General features: G+C 44.8%; 1 protein-coding gene across 1 annotated transcript; it reads left to right on the top strand.

Annotated features, from left to right (window-relative positions):
* LOC117968867 (butyrophilin subfamily 1 member A1-like) lies at positions 1-26,220 on the top strand. The gene is made up of 4 exons (XM_059015419.1): positions 1-135; positions 16,110-16,457; positions 17,952-18,233; positions 24,893-26,220. The coding sequence occupies exons 1-4, from the start codon at positions 63-65 to the stop codon at positions 25,447-25,449; spliced, it is 1,260 nt and encodes a 419-aa protein (XP_058871402.1). The 5' UTR covers positions 1-62; the 3' UTR covers positions 25,450-26,220.

Here is a 26,220-nt window from a genome sequence, read left to right as displayed (position 1 = left end):
AGGAGTCTACGTGGGGTCTGGCTTGTTTGTGTCACACAGCTACAACAAATAGAGCTTTTGTTATGAAGATGAGACTCCTGGGGGGGACCTGTCTCATTGTCTTGAGTTTGCTACCAGCTGTTTCTACACAGAGAGGTGAGAGGGACTGTAGAAATTAAACTGATGAAGAGACAACCTGCTATTTCTAACATGAAGATCTTTCAATAGGACAGAAGTACTGACATGCATCAATGTATAATGTTGAGCTTCTAGATCTCACAGGGGTAGCACCAGCCCCCCTTCTAGCTTATAGCTCTCAACTATTTGAAATAGGCCTGCAGTGCCCCATCTATGCAAGTCTGGAGTCATTTCCCAGCATCTGGCTTTGCTCTTGGAGCTGCGGTGGGGAGGCTGCTGTCAGGTATTGTGCATGCAGGTGTCCAGGCTGGCTGTCAGGTATTGTGCATGCAGGTGTCCAGGCTGGCTGCTGTCATGTATTGTGCATGCAGGTGTCCAGGCTGGCTGTCAGGTATTGTGCATGCAGGTGTCCAGGCTGGCTGCTGTCATGTATTGTGCATGCAGGTGTCCAGGCTGGCTGTCAGTATTGTGCATGCAGGTGTCCAGGCTGGCTGTCAGGTATTGTGCATGCAGGTGTCCAGGCTGGCTGCTGTCAGGTATTGTGCATGCAGGTGTCCAGGCTGGCTGTCAGGTATTGTGCATGCAGGTGTCCAGGCTGGCTGCTGTCAGGTATTGTGCATGCAGGTGTCCAGGCTGGCTGTCAGGTATTGTGCACACAGGTGTCCAGACTGGCTGCTGTCAGGTATTGTGCACGCAGGCGTCCAGGCTGGCTGTCAGGTATTGTGCATGCAGGTGTCCAGGCTGGCTGTCAGGTATTGTGCAAGCAGGTGTCCAGGCTGGCTGCTGTCAGGTATTGTGCACGCAGGTGTCCAGGCTGGCTGTCAGGTATTGTGCATGCAGGTGTCCAGGCTGGCTGCTGTCTGGTATTGTGCATGCAGGTGTCCAGGCTGGCTGCTGTTCCACTTCTTCCCACTTTCAGTTCAGCTCTTGCAGGGCTGTTATAAATTATTTAATTTAAGCAAAAAAGGGGAGCTGATTGTTCTACAGAGGGACAGTGTTTTGTGTGTGCAGAGGGGAGCTGATTGTTCTACAGAGGGACAGTGTTTTGTGTGTGCAGAGGGGAGCTGATTGTTCTACAGAGGGACAGTGTTTTGTGTGTGCAGAGGGGAGCTGATTGTTCTACAGAGGGACAGTGTTTTGTGTGTGCAGAGGGGGGCTGATTGTTCTACAGAGGGACAGTGTTTTGTGTGTGCAGAGGGGAGCTGATTGTTCTACAGAGGGACAGTGTTTTGTGTGTGTAGAGGGGAGCTGATTGTTCTACAGAGGGACAGTGTTTTGTGTGTGCAGAGGGGAGCTGATTGTTCTACAGAGGGACAGTGTTTTGTGTGTGCAGAGGGGAGCTGATTGTTCTACAGAGGGACAGTGTTTTGTGTGTGCAGAGGGGAGTTGATTGTTCTGGCACAGATGTTCGAGGCTTGTTTCCTTAAGAGGAAAGGACCTGGGTGTTGGACGAGGGTGTGGTTTCATCTGAGACACTGCTGTGTTTGGAGACAATTTCTCATATTTTGGAATCTATTTAAACTCCTAATTGGAGCAGAGGTGTGTTGTGATATGAGTAGTTGGGGGGGTTGTGATCTGAGTAGTGCAGACCCAATGAGAAACTATCATCATCTATGGTTGCTAAGGAATTAAAATATATTATATGTGTGTGTGTGTGTAAACATGTGTAATGGCTCCAGAATTTAATTTGCACCTCTGGTATAAATCGCTGGTTTCACAGCAGTCCCTCCCCTCGTTCCTTTCCTCTTATAGGAACCTAGACTCAACCATGTGTCACTCACAGGGACTTTTTGCAATCCTTTCTAGTCTCGTTGAAATTCATAGTGGTTTTGACATATTCATCAATTTTAGTAGCAAAGGGTCCAGGATTCAGTTGTGTTTTGCCATCTTGACCCCTATGAATGAGATACCTGGGGGGTAATGCACTGTTTTATTTTGGCTTTCCAGTCTGAGTTTCTTGATGATATTCCCACATTGATGGAATGTGTAAATTCAGTATCACTCATTAATTCAGTATCGCTCATTAAACATATTGGAGGGTCAAGCATGCATCTATTATTCCAACATGGAGGCCAGATAACTACTGTCCCCACCTGCACATCACTAATGAACTTAATTACATATTCTCATGCAGAAAATTAAATAAACATTTTCCATACTGTCTCATTGTTTGAAGCAGGGTTGTGTTCAGCCTGTGTCAGTACTGTCTCATTGAAGCAGGATAGTGTTCAGCCTGTGTCAGTACTGTCTCATTGAAGCAGGGAGTGTTCAGCCTGTGTCAGTACTGTCTCATTGAAGCAGGGTAGTGTTCAGCCTGTGTCAGTACTGTCTCATTGAAGCATGGTAGTGTACAGCCTGTGTCAGTACTGTCTCATTACATGCAGGAGTGTATTTGTATCGGGCATGATTAGAGAATCAGAGACCCACTGAACAAAGAGATCCACCTTAAAGTTCAATTTTACAACAACAGGGGGTTAGACTGGAGAATAGTAATGTAACCTTTGCCTCTGAAGCACTGCGATTCTGCAGTTCTGCTGTGTATTGAAGGGGTAGTGTACAGTATATTGTGATTCTGCAGTTCTGCTGTGTATTGAAGGGATAGTGCACAGTATAGTGCGATTCTGCAGGTCTGCTGTGTATTGAAGGGGTAGTGTGCAGTATAGTGTGATTCTGCAGTTCTGCTGTGTATTGAAGGGATAGTGCACAGTATAGTGCAATTCTGCAGGTCTGCTGTGTATTGAAGGGGTAGTGTGCAGTATAGTGTGATTCTGCAGTTCTGCTGTGTATTGAAGGGGTAGTGTACAGTATAGTGCGATTCTGCAGGTCTGCTGTGTATTGAAGGGGTAGTGTGCAGTATAGTGTGATTCTGCAGTTCTGCTGTGTATTGAAGGGATAGTGTACAGTATAGTGTGATTCTGCAGTTCTGCTGTGTATTGAAAGGGGATAGTGTACAGTATAGTGTGATTCTGCAGTTCTGCTGTGTATTGAAGAGGGATAGTGTACAGTATAGTGTGATTCTGCAGTTCTGCTGTGTATTGAAAGGGGATAGTGTACAGTATAGTGTGATTCTGCAGTTCTGCTGTGTATTGAAGAGGGATAGTGTACAGTATAGTGTGATTCTGCAGTTCTGCTGTGTATTGAAGAGGGATAGTGTACAGTATAGTGTGATTCTGCAGTTCTGCTGTGTATTGAAGAGGGATAGTGTACAGTATAGTGTGATTCTGCAGTTCTGCTGTGTATTGAAGGGGTAGTGTACAGTATAGTGTGATTCTGCAGTTCTGCTGTGTATTGAAGGGGTAGTGTACAGTATAGTGTGATTCTGCAGTTCTGCTGTGTATTGAAGGGGTAGTGTACAGTATAGTGTGATTCTGCAGTTCTGCTGTGTATTGAAGGGGTAGTGTACAGTATAGTGTGATTCTGCAGTTCTGCTGTGTATTGAAGTGGTAGTGTGCAGTATAGTGTGATTCTGCAGTTCTGCTGTGTATTGAAGAGGGATAGTGTACAGTATAGTCTGTGTCCTAACACTGCTCCATTACTACAGTGGGCGTTGTGTGTTATACCATCTTATCTGGCAGCTCCAGAGCCAGTCTGACACATTTATCTCAGTGGAGCAGCGGTCTGGCCCTGTGATGAATATGAATACAGGAGTCTCGCCGTGGGTGTGCAGTACTTCACAGTGCAATCATGAGAGGAGTCTACATGGGGTCTGGCTTGTTATTGTCACACAGCAACAACTAACAGAGCTTGTGTTCTAAAGATGAGATTCCTGGGGAGGACCCGTCTCATTGTCTTGAGTTTGCTACCATGTTTCTACACAGACAGGTGGGAGGGACTGTAGAAATGAAACTGATAAAGAGACAACCTGCTATTTCTAACATGAAGATAGTTGAACAGGACAGATGCACTGAGATGCAGTATTTCATTTGCAGGGATGTACTGGCTCTGTATATAGTTGTCTGCAGCACTGCAGATAAGGTTTTGGATCAATTTAATCTCCAATTTATACACTGTGGACCCTATTTTGCATGTGACTAAATGGACAAAAGTTTTTTTTTTTAGGCCGGTGTAGTGAGAGCTGGTATAGCCCCCATTTTTGTAAATGACTATGTCCCTGACCATACTATGCCTTTAAACCTCATTAGTTGCCTTCAAACAGGCTTAAAAGTGCTAAATACGGTAAGCGGTGCACACTACACAGTGTTTAATATGGTACTCATGAAACCAGACTCCAGACCACCTCAGGGGGCAGTCTCGAGTCCACTTCTAATTAGATCGCATCAGGTAATGTGGTTTGTCAGAAGTGTGAACTCTGTAATATCCAACTACATTTTTTGTGTATCCTCCAATATCCCAAAATGCTTTGTGGTACATTTGGCTAAATACTCAGGTGCCTGAAGGACTTGCTATCAATGTATACTCTGCACTGGGTATTTATATTTTAAATATAAAAATGATGTCCAGGCATCTCTGTTATATTAGTGGGGAAAATAACAAAAGCACAACGTTAAATTAGGCGACTGCTAAAATGATATGCGAGTTAAAAGTAGGACCGGGGATGAACAATTCACGTAATTTGTCAGCTCTTTTTTTAAATAAAATTATAGGGACCACAATTAGGCAAAGATTATTTTGTAATAGCCCCCCCCCCCAGTTGAATTATGAAACAGAATCAGCTCAGTTTGTTTAAAGGGACGTCACTGGATTAAAAATAAAACCCGAAAACGTCAAGCCCTGCTTGTGTGTGTTGGGATTTACTTTTTCCAAAATACTGGTTTTATTTCTTTTTAGCAATATAGACCTCTGCTAATATGGGGCATAATGCATTTTAAAATACAATGCATGGTGGGATACTATCGTATATCGTATTCATTTCCAATGTTCATTGCGCTGCTAGGAACTGTAACCAGACTATTCTAATAGTGTGTGTACGCATTCAGCCCAACTAAACATGAAACGGTACTTCAGTGTGAATGCTCTGAGCTGGATTCATTAGAACGGTTTCGAGTACGGTTCTCCAGATCTTCAACCACTGTGGTCTCAGGATCCACACCAAGGCCTGGGCTTGATATTATATGTCCTCAATACCTAGTCTGGGTCTGGCAATAACTGCACTTAAAGTTAAAGGTACGACCAGCTGTTTGTAATTTTTTTTAGACAGATGAGATATCAAGCAAATGTTCTTAAACACTTTCAGAAAAAATAATCATGTCATCAATGTAAATAGCAATTTTTTCCTTTTATCTCTGCCAAAGCTGTTTCCATCAATCTTTGGAATCTTGATGGGGCATTTTTAAACCCAAAGGGCATAACTCTAAATTGGTACCGTCCTTGTTTAGATTAAAAAGCAGTTTTTTATTTACAATCTTGATCCATTTCAATTTGCCAGTATCCTGAATTTAAGTCTAGCGTAGTGAATAATGTTGCTCCTTGCAAAGATTCTAGCAATTCAGCAGCAGTTGGAATTGGGGGAAGCATCTGTGACCGTTTTTAAATTGAACTGCCTGTACTCAACACAGAAGCGGTTAGTTCCACTCTTTTTTGGAACAGCCTGTATGGACCAAGGTGACTTGAAGGTCCAACGATACCATCTGATAGCATCTCCTGTATGTTCTCTTTGATGTAAGCCTGCTTGTCAGGCGATGCTCATTAAGGCCTTGATCTTGCAGGTTTTTCCATACCTGTATTAATTTCTTGTTTTACTAATAAGGTGCGCCCTGGAGCATTAGTACAAGCACAATTTAAGAACATCTGCTAATTGCTCTCTGTGTTCAACAGGTACAATTATGTCTTGCAAGTCACTCTCTCCTATGACACTCAGCTCTGCTTCGTCATAGCTGGAACATTCACTGTCCTGTAAACATGAAGGAGGCACGCATAGAGACAGAGGGTTAGAGAAAGGTTGTACCTCCGGCTCAGATTGTGGACTCACCTTACCCACGACCCCACAGTACCATTACCTGGCTGGAAGGGGAGCTCTTGACTCCATCCAGCACTCTCTACAGAATACATTTGCTTTTCCACATCCACCTGTATTCTGTCACAGCTAGAAAGTCTAAACCCAGCACAACAGCAAAAGTTAATTTGGGTATTATGACTGTGGGCATTATCCACGTCTCACCATTCACTAGTTTTTCCAGAAACATTCCCACTATCTTTCCTTTTATTTTGTTCAGTCTCTGATTGTTTGTCCTGAAACTTGTGAACCCATTCTGGACACTCATAGGGTCGATGTTTTCCACAACAGCACCACCACTGAATATACAAGTCAGCAGCACCAGATTTAGAAAGATTTGAACTACTTTCTTTTTTTCTGTTCTGTACTGACCCGTGTTCTTTCATGTGCATTTGTTTTCCTGTACTGCAGCTGGGCTTTATGATCAGCTTCCATCTGGCTTCCCAAATGTACAATTTCAACTACACTTCTGATACGTCTGTGTAGCTGACTGGTCAAAAATTGATTAGCTTTCTTCATAATTAATTTCACTATTTCCCACTCAGCTATTGAAGGTTTCCACCTCTTACACAGAGCTTGATACGAAAACACAAAGTCCCTTATTGGTTCATTAGGGTTTTGCTTCCTTGTACGCACTCTCTCTGCTAACTCATCAACCTAATCCTCTGAAAGAAATGCTCCCAGAAACTGTTTTTCAAAATCCACCACATTTTTTATCTGATACTGAGCAATCTCCCACCAATCTCGTGCAGTACCATATAGAACATTTCTCAAATGTAGCTACAATCTCAACATCAGTCAACGGCTGCAATGCAAGAAAATCTTTACATTTTACTTTGTATTGATCCTGCTCATCCTGTGCTCTACCAAACATAGGAAAAGACCATTTAATTGGTGGTTGTTTTGACTTTACTACTGCATCAGGTAGCTTCACTTGAGGGTCTGATTCAAGCCCAGCGGCAGATTTCAAGTCTGGAACAGTCTGGCTTTTAATATTAAAAACAGTCTCAAATTGTTCTTTAAGATCATTTACTTCAGCTGACAATTTCTCTTCTTTAATACAAAACTTTTGCATAGAAACATCATTGTCCTTTTCTTTATCAGCATTTCCTTTTGAACTTCATCACGCACATGCAATATATAGGATTTATTGTCTGCTAATCCCTTGCATTTCTCCAATTGCTTTCCTTAACATCCTGTTTTAGTCCCATCAACTCTGAGGGTGAATTTCAGTTTTAAAAAATTGCAAATGGCCTTTAGTTTCAGCGGCAATTTTCACTTTTAAACATGTTAATGTTTCTTCTATTTCCCCTCCTGTGTTTCCACACGTTGCTGAACAGACTGAAACATTTTTGCTTGCGAAACTTTAAAAGTCTGTTTAGTCAAAAGCAACTCAGTAGTAATCTGTTCCATTCTACTATCAGTCTTGGTTATCCGCTTAGCAAAATCCTCCTGCAGTTCTTTTTTACAACCAAGCATTCAACAAAACTTGCACATCACTACTAATTAAGCCTGTTGTGGGCAACTGCTCTGTTTGGGACGGTGTATTTGCAGAAACAACATCAACAGCTGACTGCTGCAATACCTTAACATCACCAGCAACAACAGTAGCAGCTTGCGTTCTAGTATCAGGTAATTCAATATCAATGCCAGCATTACTGCTAGCACTTGATTCAAAACGTGGTTCCTGCATTCGTCTTAACGTATATGGAGCTTTATACATCGTTCCAGTTCTAGATGATTTAACCGTTCTAGTTCTCAAAACAATAGGTGTTCTCTTTAAACTTGGTATGTTTAGCTAAGGATGCCACCCGTTCCGTATAATATGGGATCGTCCCGTATTGGTAAATAAAATGTTGCGTTCAGTTTCAAATCGATACGGAACGCATTTTGTTCCCTATTTTGCACTATTGAATCAAATGTATTTTTCAAGCATGAGAAGTCAGAGATCTCCGTCTCTGGTGAAGCAACAACTTCCTACCAGAACCGGATCCATCTCAGTTAGCTGGTAATTATGGGAGGTGTAGTTCATTTGATTAAAATTATTCATTTTACACATACTGCGTGAAAAGGATCGACTAGCGCGAGGCAGTTCTAAATCCTATTGGGTGGTGTGTGCCGCTGTCAGCTATGTAGCTATGAAACATATAACATAGCATAACTCAGGTAAGACAGCCATTAAATGTATTTATCTTAATGCTAGAAGTCTCAGAAACAAAATGTTAGAACTTGAAGCTACTGCACTAACAAGTAGTGTGGAGTAGTGGTTAGGGCTCTGGACTCTTGACCGGAGGGTCGTGGGTTCAATCCCAGGTGGGGGACACTGCTGTTGTACCCTTGAGTAAGGTATTTTAAATGGATTGCTCCAGTAATAACCCAACTGTATAAATGGGTAATTGTATGTAAAAAAGAAATAATGTGGTATCTGAATCATGTGATATCTTGTAACAAGTAAGTTGCCCTGGATAAAGGTGTCTGCTAAGAAATAAATAATAATAATAAGTAACTACGATGTGATAGGTGTTACAGAAACTTGGTTGTCTGAGAGTGATGGAGATGAATACAATATTAGTGGGTACACACTGTATAGGAAAGACAGGCAGGACAGAAGAGGTGGAGGGGTAGCACTATACATAAGAAATAGTCTTGAAGCCCAGGTGTTAAATCAGGACAAAGAAAACAACGCAGAATCAATATGGGTCAGAATAATGGACAAAAATTCAAAAGGCATAATAATAGGAGCATGTTATAGACTGCCAAATTCAGACGCCAAGCAAATTAATCTGTTATATAATGACATTAGAAATGTGTTTAGTAAAGGAGAAGCCATACTAATGGGGGATTTCAACTTCCTCCATATAAAATGGGAAAACCCAGTGGAGAGCACAACAGACGAAATTGGAAATGACAATGACTGCTTCCTAACGCAATTTGTCAAGGCACCGACTAGAGGGGAGGCATGCCTTCATTTAGTCTTTTCAAATAATGAAGACAGAATAACTAAAACAGAGGTCAGAGAGCCATTGGCAAACTCAGACCACAACATGGTCTCATTTGAAGTGAATTTTAAAACCCCAAAAGTAAGGACTAAAGCTAAGGTTTACAATTTTAGAAAAGCAAACTATGAAGGTATGAAACAGAGACTAACAGAAGTAGATTGGAGTAAAATAGAGAAAACATCCACAGAAAAGGCATGAATCTTTTTCAAAAATGTAGTACTAGAGGCGCAAAACAATTACATCCCAAAAGTAGACAAATCTAAATCTAAAACAAAATGGCCAAAATGGTTTAATAGATCAATTTAAAAAATATTCAGCGATAAAAGGCGCTTTAAAGAGCGTTTAAAAAGGAACAAAAACAAAGTACACAGAAAGAGTACTTGGAACTGCAAACACAAGTCAAAAAGGAAGTTAGAAAGGCCAAGAGAGAGATAGAAATCAATATTGCTAAGGGGGCTAAAACCAATTCCAAAATGTATTTTCAATATTATAACAGCAAGAGAACATTCAAAGAGGAAGTTAAATGTCTAAGAGACACAAATAGCAAAATCATAGATGAAGAGAAAAATAGCAAATATATTAAGTGATTACTTTTCACAGGTTTTTACAAAGGAGGACACGGACAACATGCCACAGATGTTCCTATCCAATTTTAAATAACTTTAGCATAACAGAGGCAGAAGTGTTAAAGAGACTAGGCGCTCTTAAAATAAACAAATCACCTGGGCCAGATTAGATTTCCAGAAACCATGTTGTATGCTCTGCAATTATCAATTGTCGATGTTGTATCCTCAAAAAAATCAAGTAGGTTAGTTAGACATGATCTCCCTTTCCTAAAACCATGCTGACTGTCTCCCAGGATATTGTTCCCATATAGGTAATTTTCCATTTTGGATCTTATTATAGTTTCCATAAGTTTACATATAATAGAAGTCAGGCTTATTGGTCTGTAGTTACCTGGTTCAGTTTTTGTCTCCCTTTTTGTGGATCGGTGTTACGTTTGCCATTTTCCAGTCTGTCGGTACAACCCCTGTGTCAAGAGACTGTTGCATGATCTTGGTTAGTGGTTTGTAAATAACTTATTTAATTTCTTTGAGTACTATAATGCTGGTATTACTTACCAGCATTATTATTTACTGTTTGTTTTGCAGTCAGGCACTGGACAAAATAAATAAAAACAAACCTTTGCACCTGGATTACAATTGTCTGTTTTTTAATCACCTGCACCTGCACACTATTAACCACAAATCTAAATCTAAAACGAAATGGCCAAAATGGTTTAATAGATCAATTAAAAAAATATTCAGCGAAAAAAGGAACTTTACAGAGCGTTTAAAAGGGACCAAAAACAAAGTACTCAGAAAGAGTACTTGGAACTGCAAACACAAGTCAAAAAGGAAGTTAGAAAGGCCAAGAGAGAGATAGAAATCAATATTGCTAAGGGGACTAGAAGCAATTCCAAAATGTTTTTCCAATATTATAACAGCAAGAGAACATTCAAAGAGGAGGTTAAATGTCTAAGAGACACAAATGGCAAAATCATAGACAAAGAAAAAAAAAATAGCAAATATATTAAATGATTTCTTTTCACAGGTTTTTACAAAGGAGGACACGGACAACATGCCCCACATGTCGACCTGATCCTATCCAGTTTTAAATAACTTTAGCATAACAGAGGCAGAAGTGTTAAAGGGACTAGGAGCTCTTAAAATAAACAAATCCCCTGGGCCGGATGAGATCCTCCCAATAGTACTCAAAGAAATGAAAGAAGTTATTTACAAACCGCTAACCAAGATCATGCAACAGTCTCTTGACACAGGGGTTGTACCAACAGACTGGAAAATTGCAAACGTAATACCGATCCACAAAAAGGGAGACAAAACCGAACCAGGTAACTACAAACCAATAAGCCTGACTTCTATTATATGGAAACTTATGGAAAGTATATGATATCCAAAATGGAAAATTACCTATATGGTAACAATATCCTGGTGATGCAAGATGCTCGGCTATATTGTGAGAAGAGTTGAATTTAAATCATGGGAAGTACTATTAAAACTCTACAATGCATTAGTAAGACCTCATGTAGAATATTGTGTTCAGTTCTGGTCACCTCGTTACAAAAAGGATATTGCTGCTCTAGAAAGAGTGCAAAGAAGAGCAACCAGAATTATCCCGGGTTTAAAAGGCATGTCATATGCAGACAGGCTAAAAGAATTGAATCTATTCAGCCTTGAACAAAAAAGACGGTGATCTGACTCAAGCATTCAAAATCCTAATAGGTATAGACAATGTCGACCCAAGGGACTTTTTTGACCTGAAAAAAGAAACAAGGACCAGGGGTCACAAATGGAGATTAGATAAAGGGGCATTCAGAAAAGAAAATGTTGTTCTTATGTTCTTATGTAGCCTATTTATATATTTGCATTTTAATAGAAGGCAGGGCAGGATCTACCACATTAAGACGGTAGAACCTGGAGAAAGTATGCGGCGTAGCCCAGCTAGCCTCAGTACAGATATCAGACAGCGATATCTGAAGAGGGGCCAAGATGTAGCCAACCCTCTAGAGGAGTGTGCGTCTACCCTCCCAGGCGGGGGCAAGCCAGCACTATCATACGCAGTCGAGACTGTGACTGCAATCCAATGTGACAGACGCTGCTTAGAGAGGGGCTGTCCTAGGGTCCGTATCCCCTAACAGACAAAGAGGTGTACGTTGACTGTGCATCGTTGATGGTGAGGCCCAGTCATGCCATATGCTCTGTCACAACTGTTGTGTGGGCCACTGATCCCTCACGCAACGGAACAGATCAACCAATCGTCGAGGAGAGGGTCTGTCATGAAAGTATTTGTGATTCCTCGAAATGGAGGAGGTCCCAAGCGGAACTGAAGTGCGTAACTGTTGTGCACGGTGGCGAGCACCCAGGTGTCCGAGGTGCAAGCATGCCAGAAATGCAGCTGGTGTGCCGAAAAGGGGGTCCGAGGCCGCAAGCCTTCAGGGGGCCTGCTGGGGCTGCTGAAGTTGTGGCAATGCAGTTTGGGGCGGTGGCCCTGGAATCGCCTCCTGGGATGCTGGAGTGTGAGCTGGCCACGTCCTGCGTTTCCTCTGCCTGCCGGATGGGCCCGGTTGCTCTCCGCTGCTGTGCCCTGTAGGCGGTGCCTCAGGTCACCCAGTGGAGCCGTGGGAACCGGAACTGTCCTGGTGACAGTCCGAGTCAGAGGGGTTTGCCAGCAGTTCGATCTACCCCATGCAGGAGCTCTGGTAGGGAGTAACGCGGCCACCTGCCGAGATGCCTCGCACTCTCGGTGGGATCGCTGCAGGATCTCCTTTACGACTGGCCCAAAAGTATGTCCCGGGGATATGGGCGCGTCTAGCAGCGCAGCCTTATCTGTGTCGGGGAACCCTTACTTACGACAGCCACAGCTGTCTGAGAGCCACAACCAGACTAGCCAGGCTCCGGCCAAGGGCTTGAAGACCGGAGATCTGGAGCAGCATGCTCAACAGGAGGCACAATTCTGTGGCCACCGGCTCCGGGAGCGGGGTTTCATACAGCACACCGTTCCTATAGGCCGTCTGCATACACGCCGTGTTTGCTAGGCGGGTTACATGTGCCTCCGCTGCATACACCCTCTTGAGGTGTGTCTCTGTAACCCTACATTGCGGGTTCGGGTACACAGGGTCTTGACTAGGCGGAGCCTTGACTAAGGCTACAATGGTGGAGTCTATTGGGGGGAAAACCCACCAGGCCCAGTTTCTCCGCACCTTCCAAGGAGGCAAGCTGCGTGCCTTGCTTCAGCATGCTTGGGGCTGAGGCCAGATAATCCCAGGAGTCCGGGAAGGCTGGGAAAGTTTATGGGCGAGAAGCCATCGCTTGTGTCCGAAACACGGACCAACGGGGTTTTGCCGCTGGTGTCCAGGGGACTTGCAAAAAAGTTGCAGCGTGTCCTATCAGTGCCGACGTTAGGCTTCATAGCAATGGCACACTGGCTTCCGACGCCACCTCGGAGCCAGGTTCCACCTTGGCAGAGAGCTCGGGCTCTCCTCCTACCTCCATCCAAGAGGAGAAGGAGGCCTCGCCCCAGGAGGCCGCTATAGAGAGTGTGTCCTCCTGTGCCAGCTGGGACGCCTCTTACCGTTCACCCTGATCTCCCCTGGGGGGGGGGGGGGGGAGAGGGTACAGTACTTGGGGCAGCAGCGGAGCTGGAACTGCAGCCAGGGCCGCAGGTACCTGTCTGGACAGGAGCTCTAGGACGTGGACCATCTAAGCTTTAAGGTCCATGATGTCCCTTGTCTGCTTCGAGTGCTTCACCCTTCTTGCTTGCAGAGATGGGGAGCGGCTATGGAAGGCCTGCGTGTGGGGAATGTCCAGCAGGGGGTCCAGGGACAGTCCATGGAGGAGGGGCTCTGAGGCTCCGTGAGCCGCCGATGGTCCGGCCGCAGGGGACGCAGAACTCGCCCCATCCGGTTCTCTAGCTCTGGGGCTGAAAAGCCACGCAGATGCTACAGGCCACCTCACTCTCAAGGGCCAAGGTGGCGTGCTGGATGCTCAAGCTTTGCACACACAGGGTATGCCTGTCTTCCTGAAGGATTTTTGCCCTGGAGGACGTGCAAGCGTGCAACCTGGCCTTGCTCGTCATCACGGTGGAGTGTTCAACACCGATTGCAGTGTTTTGTGCACAATGTGCATGGAGCACCGCTTGCACTGGTTGAACAGAGCACTGTGATACCAGAAAGCCAAGGGCAATATACGCACTGAGGCACTAGCACCATGTGCATTGGGCGCTGTGCACACCAGAAAGCCAAGGGCAATATACGCACTGAGGCACTAGCACCGTGTGCATTGGGCGCTGTGCACACCAGAAAGCCAAGGGCAATATACGCACTGAGGCACTAGCACCGTGTGCATTGGGCGCTGTGCACACCAGAAAGCCAAGGGCAATATACGCACTGAGGCACTAGCACCGTGTGCATTGGGCGCTGTGCACACCAGAAAGCCAAGGGCAATATACGCACTGAGGCACTAGCACCGTGTGCATTGGGCGCTGTGCACACCAGAAAGCCAAGGGCAATATACGCACTGAGGCACTAGCACCGTGTGCATTGGGCGCTGTGCACACCAGAAAGCCAAGGGCAATATACGCACTGAGGCACTAGCACCGTGTGCATTGGGCGCTGTGCACACCAGAAAGCCAAGGGCAATATACGCACTGAGGCACTAGCACCGTGTGCATTGGGTGCTGTGCATACCAGAAAGCCAAGGGCAATATACGCACTGAGGCACTAGCACCGTGTGCATTGGGCGCTGTGATACCAGAAAGTCAAGGGCAATATACGCACTGAGGCACTAGCACCGTGTGCATTGGGCGCTGTGCACACCAGCCCAGTGGAGGAATACACGGCTGGTTGGCTGTTGTTGTTAACAACCACGCTGCAGCTAATCCACAGCATGACCCAGACAAGCAAGGCCCAATCCAGCTGCCAGATGGCGGCTGGTGGAATCACTCGACAGCGGGGATGCGGCAAGGCCTAGCCCTGTGGAGGAACTGTATTCTTCCAAGAGTATAGTTTTTAGAGAGGAAACACACACACACACTTCTTATAATAATGCACAGGCAGTCACTCACATGCGACAGAGAGTAAACAAAAAGGCAGCCTGCAATACAAGCGAGCAGGCTGCTGCAAGTGAGGAGACAGAAAAAGAAATTTCAGCTAGTCGTCTTCGAATTGAAAGGGAACGCTGATCACTATGCTTAGCATGTACCTTGCAAGTTGGGCCGGTATTTGAAAAGCATGAAGCACATCTCACACTGTACCCTGATTTTGACTCTCTAACCATATCTGAAGCAGCACTTTGTTGAGCCTGTTTTTTTAATGTTAATCTTTACTGTCCCACACATCACTTGCCATTTTAGAAAATTTCGCGCAAATTCTGGCAATGTGGTAAATAGGTGCAAGACAAAACGCGTTATAATAATTAGTTCTAATATTTATCAACTATGTAATTTATGGCAAACACTGATGTGAATTTTTGCCTTTAAATTCATGTGCAGCAATGGTCATTCAAATATTCAAATAGTTTCTCCATCGCACTAAAGAAAATAATTATTACTTCATAGTAATGATAATTACTCCACACTGCTGTTTTCACATTACACTACTAAGATCTTCTCTTGTTGATCAACGAATGAGCACTGACACAAAGCGAAATGAGCAGAGGTTTGTAACACATGCCACAATGAATTCTGATCAGAATGAAAGTTCGGTCAATCAACGTGCAGTGATTATACTGACGTTAATGGTGGCCAGTAGCAGCTAACAGAAACAGAAGCAGTGTGAGGAAACAGAATGCAAGCAGCATGAACTGTGCTGAGTGAAAGCGCATTTGAGAAACATTGCACTAGTGGACTGTGAAAAGCAGATTAAATAATTGCCGGTACCCAGTACCGGCAACAAAATAAGTTCCGGTACAGAGTACTGGTGAGTACCGGCAAAATTTAACCCCGAGTAGCGGGATTACGAAAAAAATAAACGTTACATGTCCCCACTTTTTACACTTATAACTTTAATGTCTGTTTCAAAGCTCTTTTCAAAATGGCCTCTCTAGTGCACTGATAGTGTAAGGATTATTGCCAACATTGTCAAACAGGTAACACAGCAATAACGATCCATGATGTGGTACGGAACAGAAAAGCCAGAACACTTGTTGTTATATATATATATATATATATATATATATATATATATATATATATATATATATATATATAAGAAAAGAGAAAAGGATATTTCAGGACATTTTGGACTACAAGTCCTGTATTGCTCTGCGTATTCTTCCACATTGAATTTAAATATCATACGTAAGTCATACTTTTCCAATGCGTAAAACACCCAGTCCACAGCTTATCTTGAGCACAGTTGTCTGTATGAGGCCTTATTGAGGCAAGTCAATATAGTTTATAACTGTCACCTATTTCTAATGTAAGGGTGTTGTATTGTGAAACAACTTGTTTGCAATTGCCTTACCTTGTCTTGTCTTTCTCAGGTGGATGGCGTGTCGTTGGCTCTGATCATCCTGTCATTGCTGAGGCTGGTGATGATGTCATCCTGCCCTGTCACATTTCACCCAGACTCAGTGCTGTGGACATGGAAGTGAGGTGGTTCAGGGAGAGATTCGACACGCCTGTCCATTTATATCTGAACCAAAGGGATCAGCTCAGCAGACAGGACAGTGACTACTGGGGCCGCACTGCTCTCCTTCCTGAAGCACTGCAGAGAGGCGATCTCTCTCTGAGACTGAGATACATCCGGCCCTCTGATAGAGGCGTCTATACCTGCTTAGCTGATGATGGAAGTCAGTATGAAGAAGGACAGACTGAAGTGATAGTCGCAGGTCAGTAATGTTTGATACACAAGTTGAACCCACTAACTAATGTATTACCAGCTCTTGTCTCCATTACAAAACTACCCACGACTGTAAATTAAATAATCTAGACTTTCAGTATGCTGAACAAGTTGATGAGCATGACATATACAACAGTATGTACAGAACAGTATAGAATATGAATTACCAAGTTACAAACATGTCGGTGTGACATGCAGACAGAATGCTGAACAGAAAGACAGACTCCCCCCCCCCCACACCCTCACAATCTGATATTCTCAACAACCTTTACTTAATAATGTTAATACCAAGTTTCACAACAGTCGATTGAGCAGTTCTCTGGATATATAAAGCAATCTGTGAAGTGTGACGTGCATACAGTACATACGACCGCCTCCCCTAGAGCCCCTTCACAGGGCATAATATAATACAGGGGAGCTGGGATCCTCACAGGACTGGATATGTCAGCACTGACACAGTAACTCATAATATAATACAGGGGAGCTGGGATCCTCACAGGACTGGATATGTCAGCACTGACACAGTGACTCATAATATAATACAGAGGAGCTGGGATCCTCACAGGACTGGATATGTCAGCACTGACACAGTAACTCATAATATAATACAGGGGAGCTGGGATCCTCACAGGACTGGATATGTCAGCACTGACACAGTAACTCATAATATAATACAGGGGAGCTGGGATCCTCACAGGACTGGATATGTCAGCACTGACACAGTAACTCATAATATAATACAGGGGAGATGGGATCCTCACAGGACTGGATATGTCAGCACTGACACAGTAACTCATAATATAATACAGGGGAGCTGGGATCCTCGCAGGACTGGATATGTCAGCACTGACACAGTAACTCATAATATAATACAGGGGAGCTGGGATCCTCACAGGACTGGATATGTCAGCACTGACACAGTGACTCATAATATAATACAGAGGAGCTGGGATCCTCACAGGACTGGATATGTCAGCACTGACACAGTAACTCATAATATAATACAGGGGAGCTGGGATCCTCACAGGACTGGATATGTCAGCACTGACACAGTAACTCATAATATAATACAGGGGAGCTGGGATCCTCACAGGACTGGATATGTCAGCACTGACACAGTAACTCATAATATAATACAGGGGAGCTGGGATCCTCACATGACTGGATATGTCAGCACTGACACAGCAGTTCAGTTCAGTCTATAATAAAGAGAGCAGATAGACACACTGGCTGGTGTGTCTATCTGTGTGTGTCTCACTGTCTCGATTCCCTGACAGTCTATCTGTGTGTCTCACTGCCTCTATTCCCTGACAGTCTATCTGTGTGTCTCACTGCCTCTATTCCCTGACAGTCTGTGTGTCTCACTGTATTCCCTGACAGCTCTGGGGACCCAGCCCTCAATCTCTATAGACGCTACACAAGGAGAGCAGACCTGTCTGGTGTGTATCTCTGTGTGTGTCTCACTGTCTCTATTCTCTGACAGCTCTGGGGACCCAGCCCTCAATCTCTATGGACTCTACACAAGGAGAGAAGACCCGGCTGGTGTGCAGATCAGAGGGGTGGAGCCCTGAACCTGAAGTGATCTGGAGAGATAGGGATGGAAACGATGTGACATCACTGTCCAACACAACAGTGCAGAGGGACAGTCAGGGGCTCCGCAGTGTCAGCAGCTACATCAAAATCAAACAGCAGTCCAACGTGTTCTCCTGTCTGGTTAGAAGTAAAATACCAAAACCAGACTGGGAATCCAAACTCCACATATCCAGTGAGTATCACATGTTTGTGGATTGAGCCTGACTGACACTGACCATCGATTACAGTCGCCATGATGGGGCATCAACATCTGAATCAAATACATGAACTAGTGGACCAGTTAATATCTGAATCAAACACATGAACCAGTGGATCAGTCAATATCTGAATCAAACACATGAACTAGTGGACCAGTTAATATCTGAATCAAACACATGAACCAGTGGATCAGTCAATATCTGAATCAAACACATGAACTAGTGGACCAGTCAATATCTCAATCAAACACATGAACTAGTGGATCAGCCAATATCTGAATCAAACACATGAACTAGTGGACCAGCCAATACCTGAATCAACAAACACATTTGGGGGTGGTTATGAGCAGTCCTCCATTTTGACTGTCTGCAGTGTTGGGAGGGGTGTGTGGAATGCTCACTATGAGGGGTGTATGGAATGCTTACTATGAGGGGTGTGGCTCAGTGTTGGGAGGGGTGTGTGGAATGCTTACTATGAGGGGTGTGTCTCAGTGTTGGGAGGGGTGTGTGGAATGCTCACTATGAGGGGTGTGGTTCAGTGTTGGGAGGGGTGAGTGGGATGCTCACTATGAGGGTGTGGTTCAGTGTTGGGAGGGGTGTGTGGAATGCTCACTATGAGGGGGTGTGTGGAATGCTCACTATGAGGGGTGTGGCTCAGTGTTGGGAGGGGTGTGTGGAATGCTTACTATGAGGGGTGTGTCTCAGTGTTGGGAGGGGTGTGTGGAATGCTCACTATGAGGGGTGTGGTTCAGTGTTGGGAGGGGTGAGTGGAATGCTCACTATGAGGGGGTGTGTGGAATGCTCACTATGAGGGGTGTGGATCAGTGTTGGGAGGGGTGTGTGGAATGCTAACTATGAGGGGTGTGGTCAGTGTTGGGAGGGGTGTGTGGAATGCTCACTATGAGGGGTGAGGCTCAGTGTTGGAAGGGGTGAGTGGAATGCTCACTATGAGGGGTGTGTCAAATGCTCACTATGAGGGGTGTGGTCAGTGTTGGGAGGGGTGTCTGGAATGCTCACTATGAGGGGTGTGGCTCAGTGTTGGGAGGGGTGTGTGGAATGCTCACTATGAGGGGTGAGGCTCAGTGTTGGAAGGGGTGAGTGGAATGCTCACTATGAGGGGTGTGTCAAATGCTCACTATGAGGGGTGTGAAAAGTGAAAAAACAGAAATCTGACGCTCTAATTATGTTTATGTGCATCTGCCCTTCCTCTCCCACCCTCATACCCTCCCTTTCTCCTCTCCTTCCCTCCTCTCTCCCCTCCCTCCTTCTCTCCATCATATACTCCTCTCCCTCCCTCATACCTTCCCTCCCTCCATCATACACTCTCTCCTCTCCCTCCCTCTCCCCTGTTTCCTCTCCCACCCTCCATCATACCCTCCTTTCCCTCTCTCCCCTCTCTAACCTTTACCTCCCTCTCATCTATCTCTCCTCTCACCTCTTCCCCCCTCCATCATACTCCCTCTCTTTCTCCACTCTTTCATCTCCCTTTATCTCTCCTTCCATCACCTCTCCTCTCCCTCTGTATCTTCTCTCCCTCCCTCATACTCTCCCTCTATCCTCTCCCCTCCCTCCCTCCATCATACCCTCCTCTCCCTCCCTCTTCCCTCACCTCTCCACTGCTTCCCTCTCGCCTCACTCTCCTGTCCCTCTCTCCTTTTCCCTCATTCCCTCCCTTCTTCCATCATACCCTCTTCTTCCTCCCTCTTCCCTCACTCTCCACTGCCTCCCTCTCATCTTATTCTCCTGTCCCTCTCTCCTCTCTCTCCCTCCCTCTGTATCCTTGAGGGATTTATCAAAGTCCTGGATGCCTTCCTGGTTGAGGTACACTCTGTGGTACAGCTGCCAGCGGCTCAGTGTGGGGGGGTGTGCCAGGTGGACGCTGGGCATCAGAGCACAGCCCCAGACGATCTCAGCGTTGATATTACTGGTGATGTGTGTGTGTGGGGTGGGGTGTCTGCTCTGTGGAAATGACAACTCTGGAGTCTTAACTCCTGCATTGCTCTCTCTGTCACCTTCCTCACTGCTTTGGCCACGTCTCCATGCTGGCCCCGGTCATTGGTGCCAGTATGCATGGCGATGTGTCAGGGGGCTCCTCAGGCTGGTTTGGTTCAGTAGCTGCTGGGCTCTCTCTGTGTTTGGGCTCCAGAGCTTGTTCACTATCCGGCCAGGGAAGAGCGTCCATCAGGGTTTTGCGTCTCTCTCTCTCTCTCTCTCTCTCTCTCTCTCTCTCTCTCTCTCTCTCTCTCTCTCTCTCTCTCTCTCTCTCTCTCTCTCTCTCTCTCTGAGGTTTGTGGGTAGTGGGAGGAGCTTGAGTGGTGGTGAGTACAGAGGTGATGTGAGCTCTGGAGGACTTTTAGGGTTTGTTATTTTTTTCTGAATAAATGAGTTTAAAACATATACAAGTGTTTGGGGTTTTTGTCTGTGAGATGACTTTTTGTCAGCTAGTGGCTTATATATGCGGTCACAAGTAGAGGGATTTGGGTCTATGACCTGCAGACATGGGTTTAAATGCATTCCTGATGATGCAGTGTCTGTTGAAGAGTGTCTGCTTGCTGTGGGTAAAGAGATTGGGGCTGAAAATATTAAGTCAGCCTCACAAATGAACAAGGCCATAGTGGTCTTTATCAGCTAAAAACAAATGGTTAACAAAATTGTACAGAGTGGGCTCTGGGTGAGAGAATCATTTGTGTCTGTTTTACCTTTATCTACCCCTTCCAAAAAGATGATGATATTTAATGTACCTCCATTTATTAAGAATGAAGTATTAGAGAGAGAGTTGTGCAGTTACGGTAAAATTATGGCCCTGATAAAAATGGTCCCGCTGGGGTGTAAAAACCCTGATTTTAAACACTTCATGTCTTTTAGGAGACAAACGTTTCTGCTAATTAAAAGACAGGAAGAAGTTTTGGATCTTTTAGTAAAGATCAAGGTAGAAAGCAAGGACTATGTTATTTATATTAGTTCAGAATTAATTAGATGTTTCCATTGTGGGGATATGGTCACTTAAAACTGGCTTGTAACAGAAAAGAACCTGCTAACAGTGTGGACAAGGATGGTGGAGCCGAGATTGTTCAAAGGGCACAGGAGGAGGAGGAGGAGTCGGGGCTGAAGAAGCCGGAACCAGTGCCGCAGAAAAAAAGACTTGCCAGGGCAGACACTGACAATCAGGCGCTGCCGGTGGCAGAGCCAGCGGGAGTAGTATCTGTCAATGAAGCAGAGATAGAAAATGGAGAAGAACCGTTTATAATAGTGACTAAAAAAAAAAGATCAAGAAAGGGTTAAATATCGGGCCCCCCCCCCCCCCCCCCCCCCGTGAGCGGTGAGGGGGAGTCAGTATGGGGCTGTGACAGAGATCGAATGGTGCTTGGTGTTAGATCTCCCTCTCAACCAGTGAGGGCACTGTGTAACGGGAACAGAGTACCCTTAACTAAATGGCATGACAATTTATTCCGTAGGATAGGTGGAAGTCGGTCATTTAGGAAAGGGGCGCAGCTACGGTATCCAAACTCAATGACCCAGATGGTAAATGTTGTGGCATATGAGGATTGGAGGAGCGGATGCACTTGTTAACTTAGGGGTCATGAGCAAGGATATAAATAGGGGGGTAGAGTACGTGATCTGTTCCTTTGTGAATGATTAGAGAAAGAACCAAAAGGAAACCCTGCAATTGTGAGAACCGTGAGTGTTGTATTTGTTAGTCTGTCTTGTAACATTGTTCTGTTGGTGTCGTTTTAAGACTACTAACACTATCCGGAGCTGCAGCTGCAGGCCAGCAACAAATCCAGACACCAGCACTTCCCTGTTTCACAACATACTGTCTTTTCACCACAAGCACTTAAATCACGCACCGTAGGAACTGTGTCTGTGTCTTTGTGTTTTGTGTGGGTGATAAAACTGGACTTTTTTGGTTGCGGGTCAAACCCGTGGGAGTTTACAAAAACCGAAGTGATACACGCCGCTGTAATCACTTCCAACATTATTATTTACAGGTGTTTGCATTTAAGGCTCTGGACATTGTAATTTATAAATAAACACCTTTGCACCTGTTAGTAATTGTCTGTGTGATTCGTACCTGCACTGCACTCACCTGTATCCACTCACCACTTTGCCACAAGGTGTTTTTTATGAATTGAAACTGGGAGGGAGTGATAGAGAAGATGAAGGGGAAGCTGCAGAAGTGGGCATGGCTGCTGTCCCAGCTCTCTTTCAGGGGGTGTGTCTTGGTTTTAAATAACCTGGTGGCCTCAATGCTTTGGCACAGGTTGGTCTGTTTAAATCCACTACAAGAGCTTTTAGAGGCAAATCAGAAATGCTTAATTGAAATTTTTGTGGTGGTTTTCACTGGCTTAAACCTGTGATTTTATACCTACCAATAAATGAAGGAGGGCAGGGGCTGATGAACCTGGTCAGCAGAGTGGCGGCGTTTCAGCTGCAGGCAGCACAGAAGCTGCTTTACTCTCCAGACAGTGTGGGCTGGAGATCTTTTGCTTTTTCCATCCTCCATATAGCAGGAAGGATGGGTTTTGACAGACACCTCTTTTATTGGAGAGCAGCAGATTGTGGTCTTTTAACTTGCCTTCTTTCATGAGAGTGTGTTTAATGCTTGGAGCATTTTCAGAGCCTCACAGATAGAAGATTCACTGAGTGATTTTTGGTTAATGGAAGAACCCTTATTTTTTAACCCGCTGTTCCCCTGTCAGGCTTTTTCATCAAATAGCTTGTTCTCCACCTTTACAAGGGCTAGAATAACAAGGCTGGTGCATTTGATAGATTTCAGTATTTTCCAGTGGAGGACTGGGGAGCAGGTAGCTGCACAGGTTGTTGTCTGCTCAGTCCGAGTCATTCATAGGCTCCTGAAGGAGTTGAGAGACTAATTTTCTCCGGGATTTGCACTCTTGATAAATTGTTTTTTAACAAAGCGTCAGTTGCTAGAGGAGCCGGCCGTGTTCCCTGACCTGGCTGTGATTTCCTGGGTCTGTGAGGGGAGGAAGAGCAGGATGGGAAGCTGCTGTCGTTTAGAAATTTTTAAAAACTTTCTTTTAGTACTATTGAGAAAAAGCAGCTGTATGGAGTATGCCTTAAGGTGTATGTTTTTAATCAGCTTAGGGATCTGCCGGATACTGTCTGGAGAGGACACCTGTCTGTCCCCGGTTCTATCTCTCCTATTTGGAGGTCCTTGTATAAACCTCCTATTCCAAAGAGCTCAGGGGATCGGCAGTGGAGGATCCTACACAAGATCATAGCCACCAACTCCTTTGTTAATAAGATTGATCCCCAAATAGCAGAACAGTGCCCCTTCTGTGAGGAGAGAGACACTGTTTTTCACACCTTCACTGAGTGTCTGAGACTCACGCCCGTTTGATTTGATGGAGAACATATTGGGCACTCTGGGGTTTGAGTTCTCACAGTTGTTTTATTTTTGTTTTTGGATTCAGATATTCAGCCAATAGAAGAGCCACTTGCTGCTTGGCAAATTTTATTGTAGGTCAAGCGAAACTGGCCATACTGAAGTCTCATAAAGCTGGGGGGGGCTGGAGTGAGTGATGTGTTGAATATCTGGAGGGTGTTTGTGTCAGCAGGATAAAAATTGATTTTGTTTTCTACAAACTGACCAGGGATTTGGAGAATTTTAAATTGAAGTGGGGGATTAACAACGCCCTCTGTGAGGTCAGCGAAGAGGAGGAATTACTTCTCAATGTGTAAAAGTCGGTATTGAAGAGTTTTTGTGGTATAAATATTGGGATTTTGTTAGTAGAGGGAATACTTTTTTTTATTTAAAATAAAAGGTAGTGCTCATTGTTTTTAATAAAGAGTTTTTTCTTAGTTAGTTTTTGATGGGAAAGGGAAGCGGGGTCGTGGGTGCTGATGCGCTGGGGAGGTGACAGGTTAATCCCCACAGCCAGAGAAATGGCCTGTTTGTTTCTATTTTTCTTTTTTAATCAAATGAATTTTGTGATTTTGTAAAAGATTAATTTAATAAAGGAGTACTAAAAGTAAAAAAAAGTCTCTCCCTCTCTCTCTTCAACATCCCCTCCCTCTCCTCTCTCTCCTTTCCCTCCATCATCTCCACCTCTCCTTTCGCCTCTCTCCTTCCTTCATCATCCCCTCCCTCTCCCCTCTCCCTTCTCGCTCCTCTACATCCCTCTCACCTCTCTTCCTCTCTTTCTTTTCCTTCCTCTCTACTCTCTGTCTCCCTCAGTCTCCCCTCTCTCTCCTCTTCCTCTTTCCATCATATCCTCCTCTCCCTCTCTCCTCTCTCATCTCCTTCCCTCTCCTTTCTCCCTTCCCCTCTGTATCCTCTACTCTCCCCCTCACTCCATCCCTCCTTCATACCCTCCCTCCTTCATACCATCACTCATACCCTCCCTCCTTCATACCCTCCCTCCTTCATACCCTCCCTCACTCATACCCACCCTCCTTCATACCCTCCCTCCTTTATACCATCACTCATACATTCCCACCTTCATACCCTCCGTCCTTCATACCCTCCCTCACTCATACCCTCTTTCCTTCCTACTACTACTAATAATAATTATACTACTACTACTACTACTACTACTACTACTACTACTACTACCACTACTACTAAAAATAATAATAATAATAATAATAATGTCTTCTCTCTGCTCCACAGTTGACAGTTTGACTCTGGACCCTGATACAGCACACCCAATGCTGATCCTGTCTGCGGAGGGGAAACGAGTGAGAGTGGGAAGGTTGCAGGCTGTCCATGACAATCCAGAGAGATTTGATTACTGGTGCTGTGTGCTGAGCAGGGAGGGCTTCACCTCAGGGAGACACTACTGGCAGATGAACTTGGGGGGGAATGAATTCTGGAGATTTGGAGTTAGCAGAGAGTCTGCCCGGAGAAAGGGGGAGTTCAGCATGTCCCCCCAGCAGGGTTACTGGACTTTGGGGTGGAGGAGTGGAGATGAAGATAAAGATGCATTCATTGCTCTCACTGCCCCCGAGACCCCCATCACCCAGAGCCTGAAGCCCCAGAAGCTGGGGGTGTATCTGGATTATGAGGAAGGGCATCTCTCCTTTTACAATGTGGAGACCAGATCTCACATCTACACTTTCACTGACATGGAGTTCAATCCCAATGAGAAACTCTATCCATTCTTTTATACTTACAGTAAAACAGACCTTGTGCTCGAGTCCCCTGGCCCTGTCAGCTCTGCAGATTAAACACACATTGCTGTCTGAACCAGGAAACTCTTCAAACAGCTCAGACAATCTCCTCTTCACTTTCAGTGACACTCTCTCTGCACTCTTCTGGGCTGATGAGAAGAAATCCTCTCTCTTCCACCCTCTTACCCTGAGCCCTCCTCTTTATTTCTCTACATCCCCTTTCCTACTCTCCCTTCCTCTCTCACTCTCTCTTTCCCCTCCCCCTCTCCATCTCCAGATCCCTCTTTCTCTCCTTCTGCTCTCCTCTCTGCCTCCTCTATGGCTCTCCTCTATCTTTCTCTTTCATGCCCTCTGATATGCTAATCCCCTCTGTTTCCCACTCTCCCTCTCTCCACTCTGCCTTCTCTGCTCTCCCTCTCTCCTCCATCCTCTCTACTTTCCCTCTCTCCACCCTGCCCTCTCCACCCTCCCTCTCTCCTCCCTGCCCCCTCTACTTTTTGTATTGTGATATTTTGTAACAATTGTAAGTCTCCTTGGATAAGGGTGTCTGCTAATAAATAAATAATGATGATAATAAAATACTTTCTAGACAATAGATGAATACATTATTTTCCATGTAATCAATATTTACACTGAAGCTGAGATGTTCCCTGAATATTACTCATTGCTAAACTTAGTGAACTGATTTCTGCTATTTTGATGTGGATCTTCTTTTCTGTTTTGTATCTATTTTCTATCTTTCTTGATAAAATATATAACGATGCTGTGTGATTTACTGCTCAATTGTTTACCTCATCAATATTGACTCATTAAAAGACATTCATGACA

Source organism: Acipenser ruthenus, chromosome 50 (assembly GCF_902713425.1).
Source record: "Acipenser ruthenus chromosome 50, fAciRut3.2 maternal haplotype, whole genome shotgun sequence".
In the NCBI taxonomy this organism is placed as follows: domain Eukaryota; kingdom Metazoa; phylum Chordata; class Actinopteri; order Acipenseriformes; family Acipenseridae; genus Acipenser; species Acipenser ruthenus.
Note: the sequence above shows the minus strand (reverse complement) of the source record. Positions and strands in the feature narration are given on the sequence as shown.